At 36.1% G+C, this 24,551-nt stretch overlaps 2 protein-coding genes across 2 annotated transcripts; both read left to right on the forward strand.

The window, feature by feature from the left end:
- Positions 1–6,336: 6,336 nt before the first annotated feature.
- On the forward strand, positions 6,337–13,754 carry LOC114142326 (probable myosin light chain kinase DDB_G0282429). The gene is made up of 5 exons (XM_028013550.1): positions 6,337–6,466; positions 8,389–8,535; positions 9,879–10,017; positions 10,587–10,694; positions 11,733–13,754. Exons 2-5 carry the CDS (start codon positions 8,390–8,392, stop codon positions 12,558–12,560), a joined length of 1,221 nt encoding a protein of 406 aa, XP_027869351.1. The 5' UTR covers positions 6,337–6,466; position 8,389; the 3' UTR covers positions 12,561–13,754.
- Positions 13,755–21,488: 7,734 nt separating this feature from the next.
- Positions 21,489–23,615, forward strand: LOC114142410 (E3 ubiquitin/ISG15 ligase TRIM25-like). Its single transcript, XM_028013690.1, has one exon. The coding sequence runs from the start codon at positions 21,530–21,532 to the stop codon at positions 23,183–23,185; it is 1,656 nt and encodes a 551-aa protein (XP_027869491.1). The 5' UTR covers positions 21,489–21,529; the 3' UTR covers positions 23,186–23,615.
- Positions 23,616–24,551: the final 936 nt, after the last annotated feature.

A 24,551-nucleotide genomic window follows, 5' to 3' on the forward strand; every position in this document is an offset into this window, starting at 1 on the left:
TCAAAATAAAAAGTTGAAGAAATACTAAAGATCGCTAAAGCACTTCGGCAGTCGTTTTTCTGTATTATTCCCAGTTTTATTTTTCCTGGAAGTTTCTCTCGGAACCTTTTCCTGCTTTTTTTTTTTTCTCGTGGGAAAGCGAAACACCAGCTTCCATTTGCGCTTTGATTACCTGTTGGAACTGACGCATCGCTAACAGTCCTTCTGAAGCACACTTTACGCACTCTGGTGCGAAGTCAGGTTCCGCTAAGTGCGCATCTTCATTTAGACCTGTGGGAAAGTCTCTGTTCGGTCCTTCCCAACAAAATGTCTCTCAGTTGGCTACATTTTCACACCTCTGGTTTTAAAGAAGAAGACAACCTGTGTAAAGTCCTGCAGTGCTGACATTTGCTTCAGTGGAATCTGGGAACCAGATAGTAACACCTCAAATTCTTTTAAAAATGATTGAAGTAATGAATATCATTATTTGCGCACGAATGCGATTTGGCATCTCTTTTATTTTATGGTATAGTTTTTATTTATTTTCTTTTCTGTTTTCATTTAGCGTTTTTATTCAATTTAAACATTTACGGGTAATTTTCTGCATATTACTTCATCGTTAGAAGTTTTTTTTAGAGAATCGGGTCATGACCTTAGATAAAACTGTAATTAAAAAATAATAAATAGAAACGTTTTGCCAGAATGTCAAGATATAAAGGAAAACATTGAGGTTAATAAAGAGTCAGAACAGCTGCCTTCCCTTCACAGTTGTTGTAGGTAACTATATGTTGTCGGTGCGTAAAAAGCAAACGGCAGAAACACTTTGCAACACGCAGACAAACGCCGCACAGGCTGGAAGTGTGACAGTGGGAGCGTGTCCTGCGGCTCTGTTCTCATCGTGGAAATGTGGATCGGGAAGCTTCAGCTTCACTTTTACTACCTGCTAAATCTGATGCATCACTGACAAAGTCTGTCTGCTGTGAAGAGACTTGACTCCACTTTCCCACACCACGCACACGCGCGATAATAACGGTATTGGAGAAAAGTTGTGATAATTTTTATTATTTTTAGGCGGACGAGAAAGATCGATGTAAACAGACAAAACAAAACAGATTTTTATGTTTGGCTTAACCTGTTAACTACTGATGAAAGGTGAACTTTGGAACCTTGCGCGTAAAATGACGGATTGTCTGACGTTTGACAAAAGCCAGCTCCTTTTTAAGATAATTTACTTAAAAAGAAAAAAAACCTAATAATTTTGTCGGATATTTTCTTACGTTTTTATGACACAGAATTCAATCTCAACTAAGTTTATCTATTCAATATTAATATGTAACATTTCTGAGCTCATTGTGCTGAATTGACACACGCCCTACAGGTTCACTTTCCATCCTCGCCGAACCAGAACCATATAAAGTCTCCTGAAGTTGTACTAGAAAAGAGATTCTAAAACACTTGATTGCTACCTTATCTATTTGATTTTGTATGTCTTTCATAGCGTGCCACATCTAAATGTATAGTAATATATATTTAGAAATATATAATATAATATATATTCCTGGCTGTGTCACTATCATCTGTCAGAACAATAAAAAATCTCCCCAAAATTTTAGCACAACCTTAAGATTTGAAATGGCTGCGATTTGAAATCTGTTTTAAGTCGCTCTTAATAAAGAAAGTAATTAAAATAACCGAAGAAAACAAACAAAAACAATCTTTCAAAACCTGCAAGTACATAATGAAAACGATACTAATATAAATTAAGAAAAAATACATGAAAAATAATAACATATTGATAATAATGAATTGAGTATTATGAGTTTTATGATGGTATATCTAATTACTACAAGTTTAAAACAACAAAACTGTTAAAATCTATATTACATAACAAATGTGGTCATGTGAAGATTGAAATGAAAAGTTTTGTTTCCAGAGAAACAAAATCCTCACTTTTTGGTTTTACGCGCCAGTGCAGACGTCTTTAAATCCCTACAGTGCGCAGCTTTAACAGTCGGAAAACATCATGTAAAAACTGTGTTTTAGATGAGAACAGCTGCGCACTCGTTACCTGAACATGTTTTATATAGTTACATTTCTTGGAGATGTTCTTCAGTTCAGTCAGAACTGGGATCGTGTGAATAGAATCCTCCAGTTCCACATCTATCAGATTTCCCTAAAGATCTGAAGAGTCGTCTCCATTTATCTCGGAGCTCCCCACTGGGTTCACGGATGTTTGACATGCATGTAAATCAGTTCCGCACGAGCTTGTGACACCTTGGGGGCGCGTGCTGTTCACAGTTAGGGGTACCTGGACGCCACCAGCTCAACAGCGGGGAGTTGGAGGGGGGATTTGATCGCGGTCCTCCGGAACGGCCGGTTGTTTGCATTCTTCCTCTGGATCTCCTCTCAGAAATCAATTCTTTGTTTAATTTAGTTTTATTCTATGACAATGATTCATTATAAGCATCTATAAAGTCCACACCGTGCTGTTCAAGAGTTTAAAACAGTTCAAAAAGTTCTAAATACAGTTATCATCAGTAAAGATTGCCTTACGTCCTTCAACTATCTGCTCCTCTCCAGATGTGAGTTTGGACTGCATGAATTCAAAGCAAGAAGAAATAGTGTGAAAACAGTCAGTTTTATTGGTTTTAAATCTAAAAACTCAAAACTCCATGGTATGATTTTGTCAATCTCGATGCCTGGCTGTTTGCTGGCGCGAGTCGGAGCTGAGAGTGATTTGAAAATGACGTATTTCATACGCTGTAGCAAAACTGATAAATGCTGGATGATGTCCATCCAAAAATGCTCATTTCCGGGAAATTCACTCTTCTATCTTAACTACATTTGATCAAGTGATAACAAACTAGATACAATGAGATCCATTTCATTTTGTGCGTAAAATGTGCCATATCCGTGCGTAACGTTGGTTCTCCTCTTGGCTGGACATGAAATAGGAACAACTGGCATTAAATCAGCCCAAAAGGCATATGATTCTTGCTTTTGGATCCACAAAGCATGACTTTATCCGCAGCCTTTTGCAGCAGCTCAACACATTTGCACGTCACCTGCCGGATAATGCGCGTAGGTCCGTGGGAAGCATTAGCACCTCTCTGTGCGCCAGCCTTTTGTCAACGACCTACCAGTTTCAGCAGCTAATAAAGCTGTAAACGAGACGCTGTTTTCTCAGTTCCCACGAGAAACTCGCGTTTTTGTAATGATTGAAGGAGACCGAAATGTTCAGGCATGAACTCAAAATCAAACAATATAGAGATGTTTGAAATCAAAACAGATTTTTATTGAATTTTTCAGATGTTTGCAATAGTGTTCTATATGCAAATGGTAAAGAAATGTAATCGCCTTTACTGGTTGCATTGAATCCTGGGATGGGTTGAGATAGCCACCAGAGTTCCAGCATCTCTGCAGGGAAAAACGGGTTTTAGATATATGGATAAATTAATTACATTAGTTATTAATCAATTATTGTAAAGAGTTGTTGGAAGCCGCATTCAAGCAGCATCAGCCTCAAAAAATATTAAACAAGCACCTCTATTTAAAATAAAGGTGTTTAAAACTCCAAACCATAAAATTCTCCAATCTGGCTGAATTTAACTAAAAAGCTGCAAAGGACAGTCCGCCAAAACTTCTTCTCAGTTACAAAGACAATAACAAAATCAATAATCGACTTTGTCTTTATTTGTCTCTGAAGTTGCAGGTATACTGAATATCTATCACTACATCCAGATCTCAGGAGTTTCTGTAAAAACTGAAGCCTCGTGCTGACTCTTGATTATTCCTGTTAATATTTAAAGATAGTAAATTTTGTTTTGTTTCTGCTCAGACAGAGAAGGTTATGGCACATTCACGCATTGATTACTGATTTTCTTGAAAGTTCAATCTCTTCTAACATAAAGATAACCAAGTTATAGAATAATTGTCCAACAGCTTCATCAAGTTCTGTTCTTTTTACCGTTGAAAACATTGTGTTCAAAAACACAAACACGATAAAAAATACCGTGTATGAGTTTATATAATAACGTTTTCTTTTTACTTTTAATAAGTTTAAAATACTTTTTTTTTTAAACTTGTTGACGTGTTACCTGCAAGAGGAACATGTTAATTTAAATACTTCAAATCTGAAGTTATAAAAAAAAACTTTAATAAAAATAGATTTGATTTAATGTTTATTCTGATTCTCGGTTTTATATAGTTACATTTCTTGGAGATGTTCTTCAGTTCAGTCAGAACTGGGATCGTGTGAATAGAATCCTCCAGTTCCACATCTATCAGATTTCCCTAAAGATCTGAAGAGTCGTCTCCATTTATCTCGGAGCTCCCCACTGGGTTCACGGATGTTTGACATGCATGTAAATCAGTTCCGCACGAGCTTGTGACACCTTGGGGGCGCGTGCTGTTCACAGTTAGGGGTACCTGGACGCCACCAGCTCAACAGCGGGGAGTTGGAGGGGGGATTTGATCGCGGTCCTCCGGAACGGCCGGTTGTTTGCATTCTTCCTCTGGATCTCCTCTCAGAAATCAATTCTTTGTTTAATTTAGTTTTATTCTATGACAATGATTCATTATAAGCATCTATAAAGTCCACACCGTGGACTTTATAGTAAGCACCTCTAATTACAAAAAAGCTGTTTAAAAAGAATGACAATTTCATTAATTAGTAGAAATACTATTTAAAAAATGCCAAACATACCAACATTTCTCCAAGAGTACATCAACAATTCATCCAAGACGTCAACAAGAGCCCAGACTACCATTCAAAGCATTGCAGCTTGGCTTCCAAACCAGAAAATTATCCAATCTGGCTGAATTTAAGTAAAAAGCTGCAAAAGATAGTCGGCCACAATGTCTTCTCAGTGATGGATTAATTTAGAAAGACAATAACAAAGTCGTTAATCGACTTTGTATTTATTTGTCTGCAAGAAGAACATATTAATTTCAGTAATTCCAATTTGATGTGACAATTGCTGTTGAAGTAATAGAAAAACTCTAATAAAAATGGATTTTATTGAATGTTTTTTCTGATGCTCGGTCGACCAACAGATGGCGCTGTTACACCGTTCATTTCTTTGATGTGGCAGAATTTCTGAAACTTTCCAATTACTGCTGAATCAGAGCAATGCCATACAACATGGAGGGAACACGTCATTCACATTTCAGTTTGTGATTGAAAGCTACAGAGTGAAAGAAAAATTAAGTCCTGTGTATTTTGAGTTTTGTTTTCTGCAACAGAACAGCCTTACCAGTTTAAAAAGGAATGATTGTTTCCCCAGCTTTATGTTTACATCCAGAAAAAATATATTTGAAGAACTGTGGCTGGTGCTTCTGTTTTTACAGCCTATAAATATTCATACTTATCTAAATATTTATAAGCACTGTTGCCTTGTGTACACTATATTTCAATATTTATACCAACATACAATGTCTTGTTGTAATAACATGCATGATGAAATATTTAACAAAATATACCTGATCAAGTCTTTTTGTTTTTACATTTTAACAGACATATATAAATATAATCATATTTTCTGAACAGTGTAAATATTAATATTCTGCTTAAATTTTTTTTAAATAACCCTTTTTCACTCTCCATTTAGTTTGAACCCCTTTAAATTTGTCTAGATCCAAAAATGAAACAAGTTTAACTTTAATAATAAAAGATTTTGACCTTATAAACTATTATTCTTGCTCTTTTTTTTTTATAAGGTAGCTTTGTTTCTGTCACACCAATTGTTTGCACAGTAATTCAAGGATGATTAAAACTGTGATATAATATAGAATATTCAATAATAATTGTCTATTTTCCCTCACAGTAATGCTCCGGTGGTATTTTTCTAACATATTTAGAAATGAAAGTGAAAGAAGAAAAGCTAATAGGAAGATCTGTGAAATATTTTTAGTCTTTGACGCAGAGAGTCGGGAAGTGGAGAGCAGAGTTTCGGTCTCAACGTGACTCAAACTCACTCAGTGAAACAAGTAGAAAACAACATGGAGGCCAAACACCAAAATAAGGAAACATCCAGACTGAAAATAAACTCTCCCAAAGGTAGAATCTGTTTGAAAACATGTGGGGAAAAGAGATGCATATATTTTCTTTATATATACAAACTTTATCATCAACTTAATTTTATTTTCAAGCAAAATAATCTCACAAAAGAGGTGAAAAGGCAAAAATAAGACCTCCATTTATTGAGAACTGTACTTCATTATAAATACTGTTTTTCTCTAGGTGTATTTTCCATGAATCATCTCAGGAAAACTCACTCCTTTACTCACCTGACCGTGACGCACCTGCTTATCATTGGTTTAGCTTATTTACGGTCAGATCCTTTGAAAACCCGGTTACAGCGAGCAGGTATTTCTGTTTCAGGAAATGGGTCAAAAAAGAAGGTGTGGTTTGTCAGGGATAAAGAGAGACAGCTATGCAAAATCATGTTCAGACCTGACGGACCTTCTTCCCTTCAAGAGCAAAAAGGTAAGAGAAGATCAATAGCTGCATTTTTAGGACAAATGTTGAGAGAACAGTGGATTCAGTTTATTGTTCAGTACAAAATGTAGTTAAGTGTTTTAGATATTTCTGTTGTTGTAAAACTCCTCAATCTGGCCATTTTGTATAAATGAACTCTATTAGAAATTGTGTCTTTTCACTTTCATACCATAAAACACAGATCAGCACGTCAGCTTTTCTTGTATCGGCCTGTCCAGTGACAAACTTTTCATATCTGGGTTTACCAGTTTGTCTGCTTTTTTTTATGTTGATATGCACAACTGACTGTGTGAAATTTGCCACAGAAGATTGAAGATTTGTGTATTTTTAGATCACGGCTGATCTTATTTACACAACATTCAAAGATCTGGTTTCTGTTTCCCAGATGAAAAGCTTGACAACAATTTTATTTTTGAAATTTCTTTTGTTTACTTACTTTATGCTTGTCAACATTATTCTTAATGTTTTACATATTTATCCAGTTGTTTGGTTTCATATTCACCTAATTTTGAAATATTGTTTATTTAAACAAAAGTAGCTCAGGAAGATGTTTGATGTGTTGGACTTTGCTTTCTTCTGTGCAGTTCCACAGAAACTCTGGACCCGTTTATCAGAAATGACACGCCCTTCTTAAAAAAACTTGAACCAGTTCCTGGGAATAATCTGCTCTGTCAGCATATCTTACAGAATGTATATAATCAATTAATTATTAACAGTATTAATTAATCATTTATTAATTTTTATTTAGAAAATATTATTGTGATTGAAGGCTTGCAAATATACAGTATATATATATATATATATATATATATATATATATATATATATATATATATATATATATATATATATATATATATATATACATACATACATATATATACATGTATATATTTATCTTGGACAAAATTAATTAAGTCCGTCTGTATTTATTTTTTTAGTCATAGAACGTACAAAAAGAGAAAAATAAAGAACTAAAAAAATAAAAACGTGGAATACAAAAACGGATAGTCAAAATAACTAACAAAAAGAAATTAAGTTTTTAAATAATGTGTTATGCATTAAGAAGAAATTAAATATGCTGAAATGTGCAATGGCACATAAGAGGTAGAGAGAAAAATTAGATAAACGTCAAGAATGTTTCTTTATAGATTCTAAAATCTATATAAAAAATTAACTTAAAGTTTAAGTTGTAAACTTCAAGTTTACAACTTAAACTTGTAAAATTAGAGTTAGAACTTAAACTTTAGATTAGAAAAAATGTGGAAATGAATTAAATACATTTCTATCTCAAACAGCTGACCTTACAGTAAATACATCCAGACAATAAAGTTAAATAAATGGAATAATTTCAAATCAATAAAAGGCTACAGAAAAAGTTAGCTGTAATGTAAATATTTATTTTACCTACGGTAACATTTGGTTAGGAATATCTAATAGTAAAAATTATAACAACTGCTATGTGAAGCTGTTCCATGAGCGTCTGATTGGCGTCTGTGATTAAATCAGATCTAATCAATATGTTGGATTAAGACCATTGATGCTATTAGATTAGAGTAACACAGACTCTGTTTCTGGTCTCCATCATCCTTCATGCAGCTGAATGTTGTGGCGTCTCCAGAGTCAAATGTCCGAATCAGAAACGTCCACTTCATTCTGTTTTTATAAAAATATCCTGAAAATTCCTGAAGGCATTGCCACCGCTTCATGATCGCTGCTTTTCCACTTTCACAGCACGTGTTTCAATTTACACAGGAAATTACATCACAGTAGGACATACCATAGCATCAGAACATCGAATCAAATGAGACGGTGCAGCTTTCACCACATAGTAATTCTAGTTAGAGTATTTATTGAGGTTTTAATGGTGCTGCTCTGTTTTAACTCTCCAGTCTTGCCTGTTCCTCCAGCATGGCCTGGTCCACGGCAACGCTCGCTAAAGGCTGCTTTGGGAAAATCTACCGGCAAAAATACAATGATACCTGGGCTGCAGTGAAGAAAGTCCCCCAACATCTCATCGATCGGAAAGATCTGGAGAGAGAATGTGAAGTTTACAAGTAAGGACAAGATTCTGAGTTATAAAAACACATCCAGCCTCCTTTATTTCCTCAGGGGTCGATTCATGCATCACTTCCTATGATTAACTTCTTACCTTGATAAAAGTTTAGATTTATCATTGTCATAATAAAGTCCAGTTAATCATGCTTAAAAACTGTTCATTTGACTATTTTCTCCACTGTTTAATGAAAGCATTAAAAATACAAATATATTCAAAATATAGTTAAATACAGTTACTATGTGCAGTTCAATGTTACAAATCACACTTTTTAATGTGACTGGTGTCCTAAAGAAGCATGTTAGGAAGGTTTTTCAAGAGAAATATTTGTGTTTGTGGGGCTATAACTGCAGTCAAAGTCATGCAGTTATAAAAAAAGTAATGAACAATATTTGTGGAGTTTTATTTAGCTGAACTGAGAGCAAAAATGGCTCCTTGTCTTGTAAAGGTTGCAGACTCCTGCACCTTGCAAAACCAATCACCATAAACTTCGACGTGTGTTCTTGAGATTTTATGTGGCTGACCATCACACAGTAGTGCATAATTGCACAATAGAAGGAAAATAAAACATGATTTCAAGTTTACAATATTCAATATTGGCTTTTTCTTTTGCTAAACATGTTGAGCTCAGGCAGAGTGGATGGAGATTGTTTCTGAACATCAGTCTTTAGGAATGCACCTTATATCTGTATCAACATTGTTATTGGCTGACATTAGTCATTATGTACCAACTCTGTTAAAGTCTGATAAGTAAAACTGGGTCCATCATTTGTGTCCATTATGTGTTTGTTTTTCAGGAGAGGCAGGGACCGGTTTGGAACTGTTTGTTCAGTCTTGTGACAGAGATAGTGATGCAGCCTGGGAGTTTAGGGTGTTTAACTGAAGGAGAGAAGCAATGCTGGTGTTTCACAGTGTTGCAAGTGTGCAGAAATACACAGAGTTTATAAATAATATCATCAAATACTGATTATTGGCAATAACAGTAGTATTTATATCGGAAAACGATATCGGCCCAAGTTTTCATATCGATACATCCCTGATCAGTTTTCAAATCTCGCCTCAGAATCTAAACATGATTTAGATTTGAACAAAAGTGACCTCTGTTTGTTGATTAATGAACGTCTGCATTCAAATGGCTGTGCTGCATTTTAACTAAAGGGTTAAGTAAATATGTAGGCCAAACATTTTAGCTTCAAACTGATAGAACAATTTGATAATTGTTTTTCCCTTCAGCTTCCCTACTGTGCAAAACTTTATAAACCAGATGATTTCCTGCCGTTTTGTCAGAGAATGTTTTGATTTTCAATCTTCTGTTTCTTCTTCTTTTCTTCATTTGTTGTGCAGCAAAGCAGAACATCCCAACATAGTGAAGCTTCTGGGCAACATAACGCTCACTGATGGTAAATGGATTATTCCACTGGAGTTTATATTTGGAGAGGATTTAGAGACAACTATCTTCCTGGCAGCAAAATCCAAAATACAGGTAAAGATACTTTTAAAACCAAAACATACCTAAAGTTATTTTATGTCATTCAGTCACACACTGCGGCATCCTGGTTGCACAAAGAAGCATTGTCATAGATCCTTCCTCCCTCCTCAAAAAGTGTTTATAACCATGCTGACATTTGCAGAGTTGTTCTACTTTTATGTATATTTTGTGGAGTTATCTGTTATTTACATTCTACATATCATTTTCTGGGTTTTTCTTTAGTCTCTCAGTGACCAACACCTTCAAATTGCTTTCTTCAATCCTAAATTTCTTTTAGCCTCGAGAGAAATACAAATGTGACACAAAATAAAAACATCCCACAGGAATTAGTTTCTGCCTTTATTATAAATTCCTGATCTAACAGTTTGTGTTCTTAAAACTGTGTTTATCTAATTGCTTCACTTTTGAAAGATGAAAGCTGTCTGGTTATTTTAGAGTTAATGTGTATTGCTTCACTACCAGTTTGCATGTCCTGGCAAATTCACATTACATTCTTCCAACATGCAGCTACATTTTGGCCTAAAGGTAATATTGGTTTGAACTTCATCTTCCTCCTTTTTTAGTTGACTCCATCAATTAGAGCCACCATCGTTAATGGTATGTGTGAAGGGTTGATGCACCTCCACATAAACGACATCGTCCATCAAGATCTCAAGCCTGAAAACATCATGGTGAGTCGACACTAAGATCAGCACCAAAAGTTAGCCCAACATGAGCACAGAGTTGTACAAAAGGAGGTGGAGTAAATACATTTTGTGGTTACTGTAAATGGTAAGAAAGATTTAAAAGCCACAATTACTGTTGTTGTTTTTTAACCTACTTCAAGTTTTGTTGAAGACAATAACTACAATGTCGTTCTTAAAAAAATCCCCATTTTTAGCATCGTTCAACAGGATGAAGTGATTTAATAGATGTGTAATAAATGTGCATTTTGAAAATTTGATATTGCATCAGATGACTCTCCTTAAAGTGAGTGAGATAAAAAGAGAGCAAAGGAGCCACTGGACTGTTATTCAAAGAGGATATGCAAAATTTAAAATAAACACAACTACCTTATTAGCCGGGCAGCAAAAACAATCTCCAGGCAGCAGAAAGTTGTAAAGCAAATATGATCTTTGGAGATGAACACAAAATACCATTGAAGTAATGAAAGAAGCAGCTAAGGAGACTTACAAAACCGGCACCCTCAAGAGACATTTTAAAAGCTTTCTTTAATACATACAGGCCACCTAAAGAAAATCTGTAGCTAAATTTATTAAAATTCTGGCAGAATTCAGTTGTAGTTTCTGCAGCAGTTCTGACCAGCACTGTTACTCTGATACATGTTATATCAAATACTATCTTCTTTTACTGAAAAGAAAAAAAACCCCACCATACTTTATCCTACAAACACAGAAAACCATAAATAAAAATTCATATAACAAGAAATTTTTCACGATAAATGATAAACATTGTGATAAATGCCCGCTCCTGTTTACAACTTATCCAAATGCACATTTAGAGCTTCAAAATAAACTTTAACACTATTTCAGGTAATTACTTAAATACTTTCAGGGTCGTTTATTTTCAAGATTAGGATATTTTTTTAATGCATATGTTGCTTTTTCACCAAAGTTTATTGCAAAGTTATAAACTGTATTTTTCATCTCATGAAGGCATTTGTAATTGAATTGATTTAATGTATGACTTCCTTAACTGTTTCCTGCCAGGTGGAACATAGCACAAACAGAGCAGTCATCATCGACCTGGGACTGGCAAAGTTTTTCAGACATGGCCTGAACTCGGCGATAGACATGGGGAACGAGGCGTACTCAGCTCCGGAGGTTCTCCGGTGGAGAAGCCAGCGAAGTCAGCGTTCAGATGTCTGGGCCATGGGGAAGATCATCGCTGAGCTCCACGGCCGGGTCCGGCTCCACACGCCCTCCGTCTGTCCTGCCAAAATCAAGGAGACCATGCAAGGTCAGCCCTACTGTGACATTGTGTGCAAGATGGTGGAACCGGACCCCAGACAGAGGGCCACCATGGTTAGCATCATAGACGAAATTCGAGTAACTGGAAGAACATTAAGAGAAAGCAGTACGCCGCCTCAACAAGACCTCCTGAAGCCACCATCACGTGATCACGCCGCCAGACCCAGACCCAGATCTGCATCACCAATGAGAATGAGGGGAAATCAGTTACCAGGAAAACGAGATAATAAAGGCACAGATTTATTGAAATGGGAGCGGACACCCAGACCAGAAATCAAACCTCCTCGTGCCCAAATTGGACTGCCCAAGTCTCCCGTCGCAAAGCTGGCAGAGAACAGAAACAGACAAGTGGCTGCAGGCGGGGCGGACATCACGGCCGGCCTCACGAAGCTGAAGTTAAACCACGAACCTGCGAGGGACCTTCCCAACAAGTTACCACAAACAGGGAAGGTGAAGGTCCAGCGCGTAGAAAGGAAAAACGGGAAAATTGAAACGTGGGAGCAGACTGTGGTGACTCAGGATGGAAAGATTATCAAATATGATGATATTAAGATTAGCAGCACATAAGATATTTAGGGTTGAAACTGTTATGAATCGATTATTGAGATAATCATTACAGTAGATTCAAAGATCAGCCCTTCCAATTATTTGGAACAGTTATTAATCCAAAACTGTACAAAATGTACACATTTATACTTAAGATTAAAAAAACCAACAACATTATTTGTTTGTAAATATGCTCAACCCAGAACTTTATAAAAGGACATTTTAGCTTCACCTGGTTAAAATGTAGTAAAAACAAAGAATAAAAACATAAAAAATCTTCCATATCCAACTTGAATATTCACTATAGATGCTATGTTTATTGTTTTAGGCAATAAATTATGTTCTTATTTAAAAAGAAATTGAGTTGTTTATTTGTATTTTATAATACACTTCCAATATTATTTAAAACAAACTTAAGCAGTTAAACGGAAAATCTGCAGAATGTGTAATTTTTTTTAGCATATTAATCATCAAAATTATCAATAGAAAACTTGATTACTAAAATAATCATTAGTTACAGACCTAAATATCTTTAGGACAATCTGTATCTTTAAGGACAATTGACTTAAAAAAAAACAAAAGAACTTTTAAGAAAACATGCAAGTGAAGCTTTTCCATTAAATGTTTCTCAGAAACACGAATGTAACATGTGAGGGATAAATGTTTACAATATCTGCAGCCTTTTTATGACACAACGATGGTTTATAGAAACATAACCAGTAAAAGATCTGGACATAAAAAGAGTGAATTGTTGAAGAGGAGGAAACACATCTGCATAGTTCTGCCCTTCAGTTTGTTCAAGCCTCCACAGTGAGCCTAATGTTTGTGAAAAGAAAAGAAAAAAACTAAAATATGTCTTGTGATCTTTTTTTCCTCAGTGTGTCAACAAGAAGCTGTAATTTTTTATTTTTTATTTTCTACGGTTGTGTTTTTTCATTTTTCCTGTAGTACATCTACATGTGTCACCTTTGTCTCTTTTGTGTTTTATTTATTGTCTCTCATCTAAAACTTGTTCTACATGCTAGTTTTTTCCATTTATCTTACCTGGCATTTTTTAATTCAGTTTATTTGTAGTTGACTCACCTTTTCTGAATAAATGCAGTTTTGCTTTGACTAACACTTAACTTGTGAATGCTGTTAAACCTGTCAAACCTGACTTGCGTGTGTGGTCAGAGATCCTGCTACTGGTTTTGGAATAAAGTTAAATCTTTCTTGGCATATAGAGATTCACTACCCAAGAATAAGTTTACGTCTTGATAATAACTGTCATGGGGAATTGCTTTAAAAATAGGCCAAATTTTTCAGCAGATAATCTTTGTGATGTTTTTTTTAATTTGGTCATAGTGTGCCCTCTACTGGATCATATGGTAAACTGCAGTTTCTCCTAATCAAAAAAAAAAAAAAAAAAAAAAAATTTCAATGCCTTGCAAAATTATTCAAACCTTTTCCACATTTTGTCTCTTTACAAACACAAACTTTAGGGTTAGGCTATCACACGGAAATCACATGGTTTGACTTTTCCACAAGCAATGCATTTCAAACACATTTAAGAAGCATTATTATGGCAAAATATAACAAATTAATCCTCACAGATTTTTAAAGATGCTCTCAGTCCAGTTTGACTGAGACTGAGATATTTTGCCTAAAAAACAATGGACAGAAGTTTCAGTCTTTAGAGGTATGCCTCTGCAGTCACACCTCTAAAGACTTTCACTGCAGCTGTAACTGCAGTGAAAGGCGGTTTGACAAGGTGTTGACTCAGAGGATTAAATATAAATAGATGTCACACCTTAAGAATTGTTCTTTGCAAAAAAAAAAAAAAAGAAATCAGGTTTCTTTTCCTTTAATTTCACAATTTAGCCCTACTTAGTCACATGGAATCTAAATGAAATGCATTAAAGTTTTAGACGGTAATGACACAAATGTGGCATTTGTAATGACACACAAATGCCACGGTAATGACTTTTACTAAATACTTATTTTTAGACTTCCATTTTTTCTTTTTTATTAATCGTTATAGCTGGCAGAATATCATTATCATCTCTAATTTTTGTCCTAGTCAGGGTAGGCAGGGTAAACCCTGGATGCCACTGCCTTGCTCCTCATTTCTTTTTTTATTTTTGCTTTTTCTGCTGCATGTTCAGTTGTGGACTAAGAGAAGCAATGGATTTCCTTCTTTTAAAGCAAAAGCGCGACAGGCCATCATGTTGCATCATCTTCAAACGCTGCGTTCAATAAGGTCGCGCCGGTCGTTCACTCAGCTGTGTAACCAGGGCCTGATCGGCTGCACGATAGGCCTGATGGGTAACAAGGGAGTGAATCATAGAGCTTCCTGGGACAGAAAGGCTCACAAACACACATCTTTATGCTCTGACTCACACACGTTCTTTTTTCTCCCAGCACACACACAAACTTTTCACATATTCCCTTTATTACTTATACATTCATGCAATTAGTGGAGACCTACATTGCTAAATATATGTATGTGCGCACAAATACATATAAACAGAATGATATATGACACAAGGTTTATGTTTTCAGGGTTTGATAGCTCTCTCTGGAAAAAATCTAGCATAAAAATTTTAAATGTTTTTCTTTTGGAGTTGCGTTCATAATCGTTTAAAAGCCGAAGCTCTTCTGATATACACCACAGTTTGAAGCAAACACACTCCTCTGCTGGTTGGGGCCACTAAGGTTTCTTAATGTGTTAATGCATGAAAGACATTGAGAAACAACATTGAGATTTATGCAGGAATTTGTAATGATTGAACTGAGAATGATTTAAACTGATAAACAACTTGCACATCTAATTGATTGTAAGTTTCTGAGTATTAAAAACACACAAAAAGTATTTTATTAGTTGGTAATCCAAGACATTTCATGGTCATCAAGGTTCGTTATAATAGGATTTTCAGTAAGTCAAGTAAAATTCAGAAAAAGTACAGCTTCAAAATTTGGCCCAAATAAGATTCCATATAAATAGTTTTAAATTAGAGCTGTTAGATCTTAAAGAGACATAAATTTAATGAATTTATAATAATATTACAATAATAGTCTGGAAAATAGCATGCACTGACACTGAAAATGACTGCAGACTGGGAAAAAAAATATTGCTAGCAGTAAGTCACACACGCACACCCACACCCAGTGTGGACCAAGTTCACAGCTGATTGGACACGTCTCCCTCTGGAACGGGAGTCTGCTAGAAAGTGTCGAATCGAAGTTCATCCTCCACGCGTTCACATCCGCTCACACTCAGTCGATCAGGCGTCTACTTCAGATGCCTGATGTGACAAATGTGGGCAAGTGAGGAATGCGAGCTGCGTTCACCGTCTTTGTCACATCGCTGTGTGTCTGTTCAAACTGCGCGCCAGACGTCTGTCTTCTCTTATCGTGCAGATTTGACGTTTCTGCACTCAGATCCTTCTCAGTCTGCTCCTAAACATCTAGCTTTAGGTGAAGCTTTTGTAGATAAGCTGCTTGAGTGTTTGGATGAGCAGAGTGTTCATATTCAGCTGCTTTGCTGAAATGATTAATCGCAATTAGTTGATTATTGAAATCATCATTAACTATTTAGTAAATGATTAATCATTAACTGGAATATACAGACTCTAAAAATTGCCATTTGCTGAAAGAACAAAACACTCAGAGCAGTAATTAAAACAAAAATGTACAATATATATATATATATACATGTATATATACTGTGTATACGTTTTGCATTTCAGATGAAAATCTTCTTTGTTTGTAAATATGTTATACACAAAACTCCTCAAATGGTGGTTCAACTTCAGCAAACAAACAAACAAACAAACAAACATTTCTATTAAGTACCTTTTGCCATCATAAAAGCATCAAACTATTGTTTTTGGCTGCAGATGCATTCTTCTCTACAAATTATCAAGCATACACTAAAAGAACTTTGTGTTATTGAAAATTAGGCTATCCAATTTCTTTGTTATCTATTCATAAAAGGAAGTGAATTATTTGCTTATCTGTATCTTTAATTTATTTCTAATATTGTGAAAAAAAGCCTTTAGTGGTTAAGTGAAAAATCAGCAGAAAGTGCCAAATCTTTGATACGATTAATCGATTAATCGTCAAAAGTAACCGATAGAATAATCATTCATTTCAGCTCTAATGGACAGATGGTAACATAGAAAACATGAGAACTTCAGTTTTTATATGTCTATCCTGAGTAAAAATTGTCCTAGTTTACAAAAGAAGTTCTAAATATCCTCTTATGACGTTTCCAGTGACCCAGTGAGCGATCAAAGTGTTTGGTTTATATCGACTCCTGCGGTTTCTTCTGCCAGCTCTGATTTAATCTGGTGTGTTATTAGATGTTTAAGACAGAAATAAATTAGAAATTAAAATTAATCTTCCTTACTGAGGATGCTGTTCTCTCACAGTACCTTACAATTCTGCATTTAACTGTTATGACTTTTGGTCATATTATTCAATTCAAGAACACAAATTTGACTTTTTATTTTCAAAATCACAATGAATTAAAAATATTTTTACAGTAGCATTAATTGGCTAGAACAAAAGGTACTTCATGTTTATAAATTAGGCTCAATCTGTAGGGTTTTTGTGCTCATTTGGTTGAGATTTTTATATTTATTCTGTAAGTTTAACACTTGAGGACTACATAATTCGATTTCACTTGTGTAAAACTATCGCTAAACTAAACAAAACATACATTTATTCTATGTCCACTATAACTGAATGTCTGAATAACAAAAAGAAAAAGTATTTTTCTATGAAGAACCAGAATATTTTGCTTTCTCCTGCAAATTTTGCATATATGTAACTTTTACTCAAAAGCAAACTTTGTTTTTATTTGCTGGGTGTATTCAGCCACTTTAAAAAATGGCAGAAAAGAAAGAGTTTTAAAGAAAGGGTGACCTAAATGCTTTTTTATATATTTTTTCTTCAATCAATACATAAAACATCTGAAAACTGGACACTTTTCTTTTAATGAGGCAAACCTGACAAATCTTTTTAAGCTTTGGATTTACAATAACTTACATACATTCCAACCATAAAAATTAGACTAATTTATTTGCTTAATTAAAGTACTGCAGCTTAGTTTGTTGTTGAAAAGAAAGAAATACACTTTTGTTTAGGCCCATAATTTTGATCCATGTGGCAAAAAGTTTGGACACTTCTCAACTTCCACCAACATGATATTTTCTTTGTTGAATAAGCTTTGTGTGTGTGTGTGTGTGCATGGGCATATGGGGGCGTGTGTGTGCATGGGCATGTGTGTGTGTGTGTGTGTTTCATAGCAGGCTGCTTAGGATGAGGAAGAAGATGCAGTAAATCCTCATTCGCAACCGCTGCCTAACCGTCTCTGCCTCTTTTTCTTGAGATTAGACTACGTTAGGAAAGCATGTGCATGCGGCGTGTGTGTATGTGTGTGTAGTTAACCCTTCTCATGTGTCAGTTTGTGTTTGTGTGTGCCACATGTGTGCTCAAGTGTGTGAGAAAAAAAAAACACTTTTAAGCTTTCTGCATGTGTGTATGTGATAATAATAATCCCCTTTTGTGTGTTTGTGATAACTGTGTGTGCTTGTTTGCAGTATCTGTGTATTTTTAAACGTATGCATATGAGTGTGAGTATTTGTAAGAAAGCTGCACCCATCTCAATGACAAAATTTGAGGAGAGAAATCCCTGGTATCATATTTACCCTGAGTGTGTGTCAATGTGTGCGGTCTTAACACAGTGTGCGATAAGACGCTTCAACGTATGCATGTGTGTTTGGGTAAGCACGCATGTTTGCATTTGATAAACACTCTCACTGACTCTCCAACTCAGTGGGAGTCTGAGTTGGAAAATCCTTGTGCTCCAACACTGAAATCCAGGTTTGTTATTATGAGAATGCGAAAGAAACATAAAAATGGAATAATCAGATGAGGTAGAGGAGGAGGAAGAGGTGCAGGGAACAACCAATACCTGGTGGAATCAGAGAGTTTCTTGTCACTCAGCCATGTGTAATATATGGATATTTAGATTTTACACTAAAACACAACCACTTTCAATCACAAAGGAAACTTAAACGTACTTCATATCATCCATGTTTTTTGAAAGAGTTGCTGTAGATGTTGAAGCAGCAGTCTGTGTTACAGTGTAACTGAAGATGTCTCTGACTGAGGCGTAGCGCCCGCAGCCTATAATATTTTATAGTGTCACATTTACATTCTGGGTTATTTGTAGCTCTACAGATTAGCAGGTTCATCTCTAAATTCTCAGCCTCTCCTACTGGCCAGACATTCCTGTTGGCACAAATAGTTTTATGCACCAATTTCAGAATGAAAATGACAGATTTATTGAGGTGCAACATGCTTTCATTCATAAATTCATTCATATTAGAAGGAGAATCAACTTTATCCACCACGTTTCTGTACACAAACAAGGAATTTGACTTTGGTTCTGCTTTGCTCTCAATATAGATATTTAAAATATATAAGTACAAAAGTCAAAATAGAGTTTTTCTTTTGTGGAATATGTACAGATGCAGAGCTTTTACAAAGGAGGAAAACAGTTGAATTTGTGCAACTATGCAATCTGGGTATTAATATGCTTTTTATTTCATTTATAGAGACAATTTTAAATGTGTGACTCAGTCACTCTCACAGGATTAAACATCTGGATCAAAAGTTCAGAGTTTTGCTATTATGAAAAAATGGACATGTGGGCTAAAAATAAATGTTTTAAAATTCCAAATCAGCAAATGTTTGGTGTATAAGCACCTGAAAACATGAATTTGGTAAATAATACAGGGAAAAATAAAATGATAAAATGGTAATGAGGATAAATTTTTTACATTTTTTCATTGCCTCTAAATTTCCAGTTAAACCATATCAAAATATCATATCAAATATCCTAAAACCTTTGGTTTTGTTGCATCACCTCATTATTATTAACCTCATGAATCTCCAGATTCAGATAATAAAGCTTATTATCCTTTCAATGTGTTGTGATCCATCTGTGTTTTGTCAAAAACAGAGAAAAACTGGTTGATTATACTGGTTGTAAAAATCATCTGATTCTGTAAACAAAATAGCAGAATTCTCTACTTATTTAACCAAAAAATTAAATACCTTTGAAAATGATCCTGTTCATCACTCAAACACATTTCTTCTCTCTCTCTCTCTCTGTTTTGAGGCCCATTTGGAGGATGAGGTTGAGGTTTGACAAACTCCTGCGGGGAGCAGCCCGGTGGAGGGTGTGTGACGGGAGAGGCAGAGCTTGTAGAATAAAGAGCATGGTGACAGTTTCTGACAGAGATCTGACAGCTGCTGCAGGTTCACATCAGCCATCTGCAGCAAAGCAGTTCTGCCGAGTCTGCACACCTCGCGTCGCATCAAGTCAGCTTTTTACCCACAGATCCCAAAAGTTCAGGACGGGTCTCTCTGTATGTGTGTGTACCTGCATTTATGCATGTGTGTGTCTGTGTGTAGGAGTGAGGGAAGCAGAGGGAGCTTCTATATGCACATTTGCAAAGTGATAGTACAAGAGCTGCAGAGTGTGTGTGTACACCAGAGAATTAGAGATGGAGAGGTTGTGTCTGTCTGTTTGAGATGCTACTTTATACACTCTGGGGTGTGCGTGTGTGTGTGTGTCTGCAAGAGATACAGAAAGGAATCAACTCGTTGTGTGTCAGTGAGGCATTACTTTTCTTTTGTGCATGCATGCATAGGGGTGTGTGTGTGTGTGTGTGTGTTAGCTGTCGACCAGGATTTACCCTCACTGAGATGTAATCTGAGTGTCGGCAGGATTCTCTAAAGGTTAGACAGAAACAGAGGAGTGTATAGTAAACGTTGGTACTGACCTCATTTCCAAACCTCAGCCCTTCCTCAGGTCTGTAATATTGAATTTTTATGGAGTGTTTGTGTCTCAGGGAAATAGGAAGAAAAAAATCAAAAGAAAATACTTTCTTCTTTGTTCTAGTGAAGTTGATAAAATGTTGTTTTGTTCTCATTTTATAGAAAAGAAAGAGGTTAAATACTTAATTACAAAAAGATTGAACAGTCATTTAACTCTTTGGAAACTAGAATCAGATGTTAATATTTTAAGAGAAATAACGGAATTGTTTATTAATTGTAATATTTTAAATACAAGCTTTTCAAGTAATTCTAAAATTTTCCACATATATATAATTTGAGTGGGGCATTAAAATTCACTTATCAGAGCTAGAAATGTCAGATATTTGGCTCTTAATGTTGCATCCAACATTTTTTTCGGGGAAAACAATGCAGACAAAAAAACCCCAAAAAAAACTGAATGCACAGACATAAATTTATTATAGATTTTCTCTAATCTCATAGTGATTAAAATTATACAGACAGACTAAAATCTACATAGCCATAACACCTTGACTGTCCATATTTTAAACAAACTTCTGGTTCATTCTGACTTCGGTATCTGAACACACATCTTGGAGCAGCATCAGATTTAACTTAGAGTGGAAATGAAATACCTGCAGCAGAAGCAATCCTTAAGGATGGCTGAGATTTGGGATGTTGAAATGAAAATTTCTTAAATTGTTTTCCAAGTGAATTTTCAAAACATGAATCACAATATTTATTGTTTTCAACATTTTTGGGAAATTTTGACCGATTCTTGTCAAAACCCCATTTTTACTCTATTATTCCTACCATTTATGCTGCAAGATGACAAAATCTAGTTTCTTCAGGAGCAATGATCCTTCCATATTATTTTCTGAAGCTGTCTGACTCAGTCAGTTGTTTTTAAGAGAAAACTGTCGTGAAGACAGTTAAACTTGACATTTTATTACTTTCAGAGCCCTGCTCTTCTGGGTCTCAAATAAACATTAAAGCTGGGTGGAACCAGCAGCTGCTGAAGGACGAAGCTCATTGGCTGTAGCCTCTCTGCCCTGACATGTGATTGGTGGATCAGAGCTCAAGCTTGTTTCTCTTCTCAAGAAATGAAACTAACACAGTCAGTGTGACTGAGAGGAGAAATGGAGCAGCTGGACCGAGAAACCTTCTCCTGTTCCATCTGTCTGGATCTACTGAAGGATCCGGTGGCTATTCCCTGTGGACACAGCTACTGTATGAACTGTATTACAAACTTCTGGGATGAAGGTGAGAAAAACAAAAACTACCACTGTCCTCAGTGCAGGAAAACCTTCACACAGAGGCCTGACCTGCAGAAAAACACCATGTTAGCAGCTTTAGTGGAGCAGCTGAAGAAGACTGAACTCCAAGCTGCTCCTGCTGATCTCCACTATGCTGGACCTGAAGATGTGGCCTGTGATTCCTGCACTGGAAGAAAACTGAAAGCCATCAAGTCCTGTTTATTCTGTCTGGCCTCTTTCTGTGAGAAACACCTTCAGCCTCATTATGATGTGGCTCCATATAAGAAACACAAGCTGGTGGAGCCCTCCAAGAACCTCCAGGAGAACATCTGCTCTCGTCATGATGAGGTGATGAAGATGTTCTGCCGCACTGATCAGAAGTGTATCTGTTATCTCTGCTCTGTGGATGAACATAAAGGCCATGACACAGCTGCAGCAGAAAGGACTGAGAGGCAGAGAGAGCTGGAGGAGAGACGAGGAGAAATCCAGCAAATGATCCAGGACCAGGAGAAAAATGTGAAGCTGCTTCAACAGGAGGTGGAGGCCATCAATCACTCTGCTGAGAAAACAGTGGAGGACAGTGAGAAGATCTTCACTGAGCTGATCCGTCTCCTCCAGAAAAGAAGCTCTGAGCTGGAGCAGCAGATCAAATCCCAGCAGGAAACTGAAGTGAGTCGAGTCAAAGACCTTCAGGAGAAGCTGGAGCAGGAGATCACTGAGCTGAAGAGGAAAGACGCTGAGCTGGAGCAGCTCTCACACACAGAGGATCACAACCAGTTTCTCCTCAACTACCCCTCACTGCCAGCACTCAGTGAGTCTACACACTCATCCAGCATCAACATCCGTCCTCTGAGACACTTTGAGGACGTGACAGCAGCTGTTTCAGAGCTCACAGAGAAACTACAGGACATCCTGAGATACTCATGGACAAACATCTCAGTGACAATCACTGATGTGGATGTTCTACTGTCAGAACCAGAACCAAAGAGCAGAGCTGGATTCTTAAGATATTCATGTGAAATCACACTGGACTCAAATACAGCACACACACAGCTGTTACTATCAGAGGGAAACAGGAAGGTGACCAGGATGAATCAGGATCAGTCTTATTCTAGTCACCCAGACAGATTTACTTATTGGTTTCAGGTTCTGAGTAGAGAGAGTCTGACTGGATGTTGTTACTGGGAGGTGGAGTGGAGCGGGGAACAGGTTTATGTAGCAGTCGCATACAAGAACATCAGCAGAGTAGGAAGAGGCTATGAATGTAAATTTGGACATAATAACAAATCTTGGGCATTAGAGTGTTACCTAAACAGTTTTAGATTTGGTCACAACAACATCTGGACCTCCATCTCAGGTCCTGGTTCCTCCAGAATAGGAGTGTATCTGAATCACAGAGCAGGTATTCTGTCCTTCTACAGCGTCTCTGAAACCATGACTCTCCTACACAGAGTCCAGACCAGATTCACTCAGCCACTACTGGCTGGATTTTGGGTTTGTAACACTGGAACCTCTGCAGAGATCTGTGAACCCAAATAGATTTTCTCTTTGATTTTTGATCAGAGATATTGTTGATGTGTCTGGTCTGCTGTTCTGATCTTTATATTTCTGGTTTAAATGTAATTCTTTATGTTCCAAGATCTATTAAGGAAATCACTACTGATGATTTTGTTTAAACTCATGACAGAAATATTTCTTCTCATGGAAATCTAATTTTCTCTGGGCTTTAATAGTTTTACTTTAATATTTGTGTTGCTTGTTTTTGGATGTTTTTGTTGTTTAAATCAGTTGAGTTTGAAGTGAACTGAACTTGATTCTGTTTTCTTTATTTTGATCCAAAGAAGAAAACTGATACTAACATTAACTCAAAACTGATGCCGTTTTTTAATTTTTCATATTGAGATCAAAAAAAATTTTTTTGTTCTGTGTATTTTACCTTCTTCAATAAAACAACTTGATTACAGAGAAATATGGAAGGTCTTCTCTTCATTATTACAATTTGTCATCTAAAATTCAGAAATATTTCCTTCAGAGTCTCATGTGATGCTGGAGAAGATCAGATATTTGGTTTCACCTTCATTCATCAACAACACTTTGCTTCCACTGCTGCAGAGAGATTACATGGATAAAGGTTTTATTACCGGAACTGGTGAGTTAACCTGTCAATATAAACAAATATTTAATTAAAGATTTATTTGAACATTTTTTGCATGGGCATAAGTGAATCCCATTACAACAGAAAGGCACCACAAAATATAAATATCTTTTCTCAACAACCACAAAACATCATCTCACATAATAACCAAAAGTCTTGTAAAAGGATCAACCAGTCTTGGTTGCCATGGTGATCTGCTATCTGCTCAGTCAGCTCATTTTATTATTGTTGTGGCCCTTACATTTACTCCTGCACTCTCCTGTGTCCTGATAATCACATTAAAGCTCTTTTTTTCACACCCAGTCAAATTTTTGTTTAAATCCTGTACATGTCTCTCTGGTCCAGCAAACCTAAATCAATGGCTGAATTACCTCCTCCTCATTACTTCACCGCCACCTAGTGGCGATTTAACTGTTTCAAGTGTCAAACATGACCAAAAACAAGGACAATGGATGGACAGATGGACAGACGGACGAACAGATGGATGGACAGTCATTCAGTTCAATATGGCGACCTGGTAGAATCCAGACTGAGCTATGTGGCGCTTTACAAACATGAAGGAAATTTATATCAATGAAACTCACTGTGTCTATATGTGATACTCTTAAAGACTTTTATCAGGAAAAATGTCATATATGTCTGAAGAGACAAAATAACTGTCTAAAAACAAACTCATTTTTAGGATAAGGGAAACCTGAAGTGCTGAAGAAGCAAACAATTGCAACATGACATAGATGTAAAATGTAATTT

The sequence above is a fragment of the Xiphophorus couchianus genome, chromosome 3 (assembly GCF_001444195.1).
Source record: "Xiphophorus couchianus chromosome 3, X_couchianus-1.0, whole genome shotgun sequence".
NCBI classification, from domain to species: Eukaryota; Metazoa; Chordata; class Actinopteri; order Cyprinodontiformes; family Poeciliidae; genus Xiphophorus; species Xiphophorus couchianus.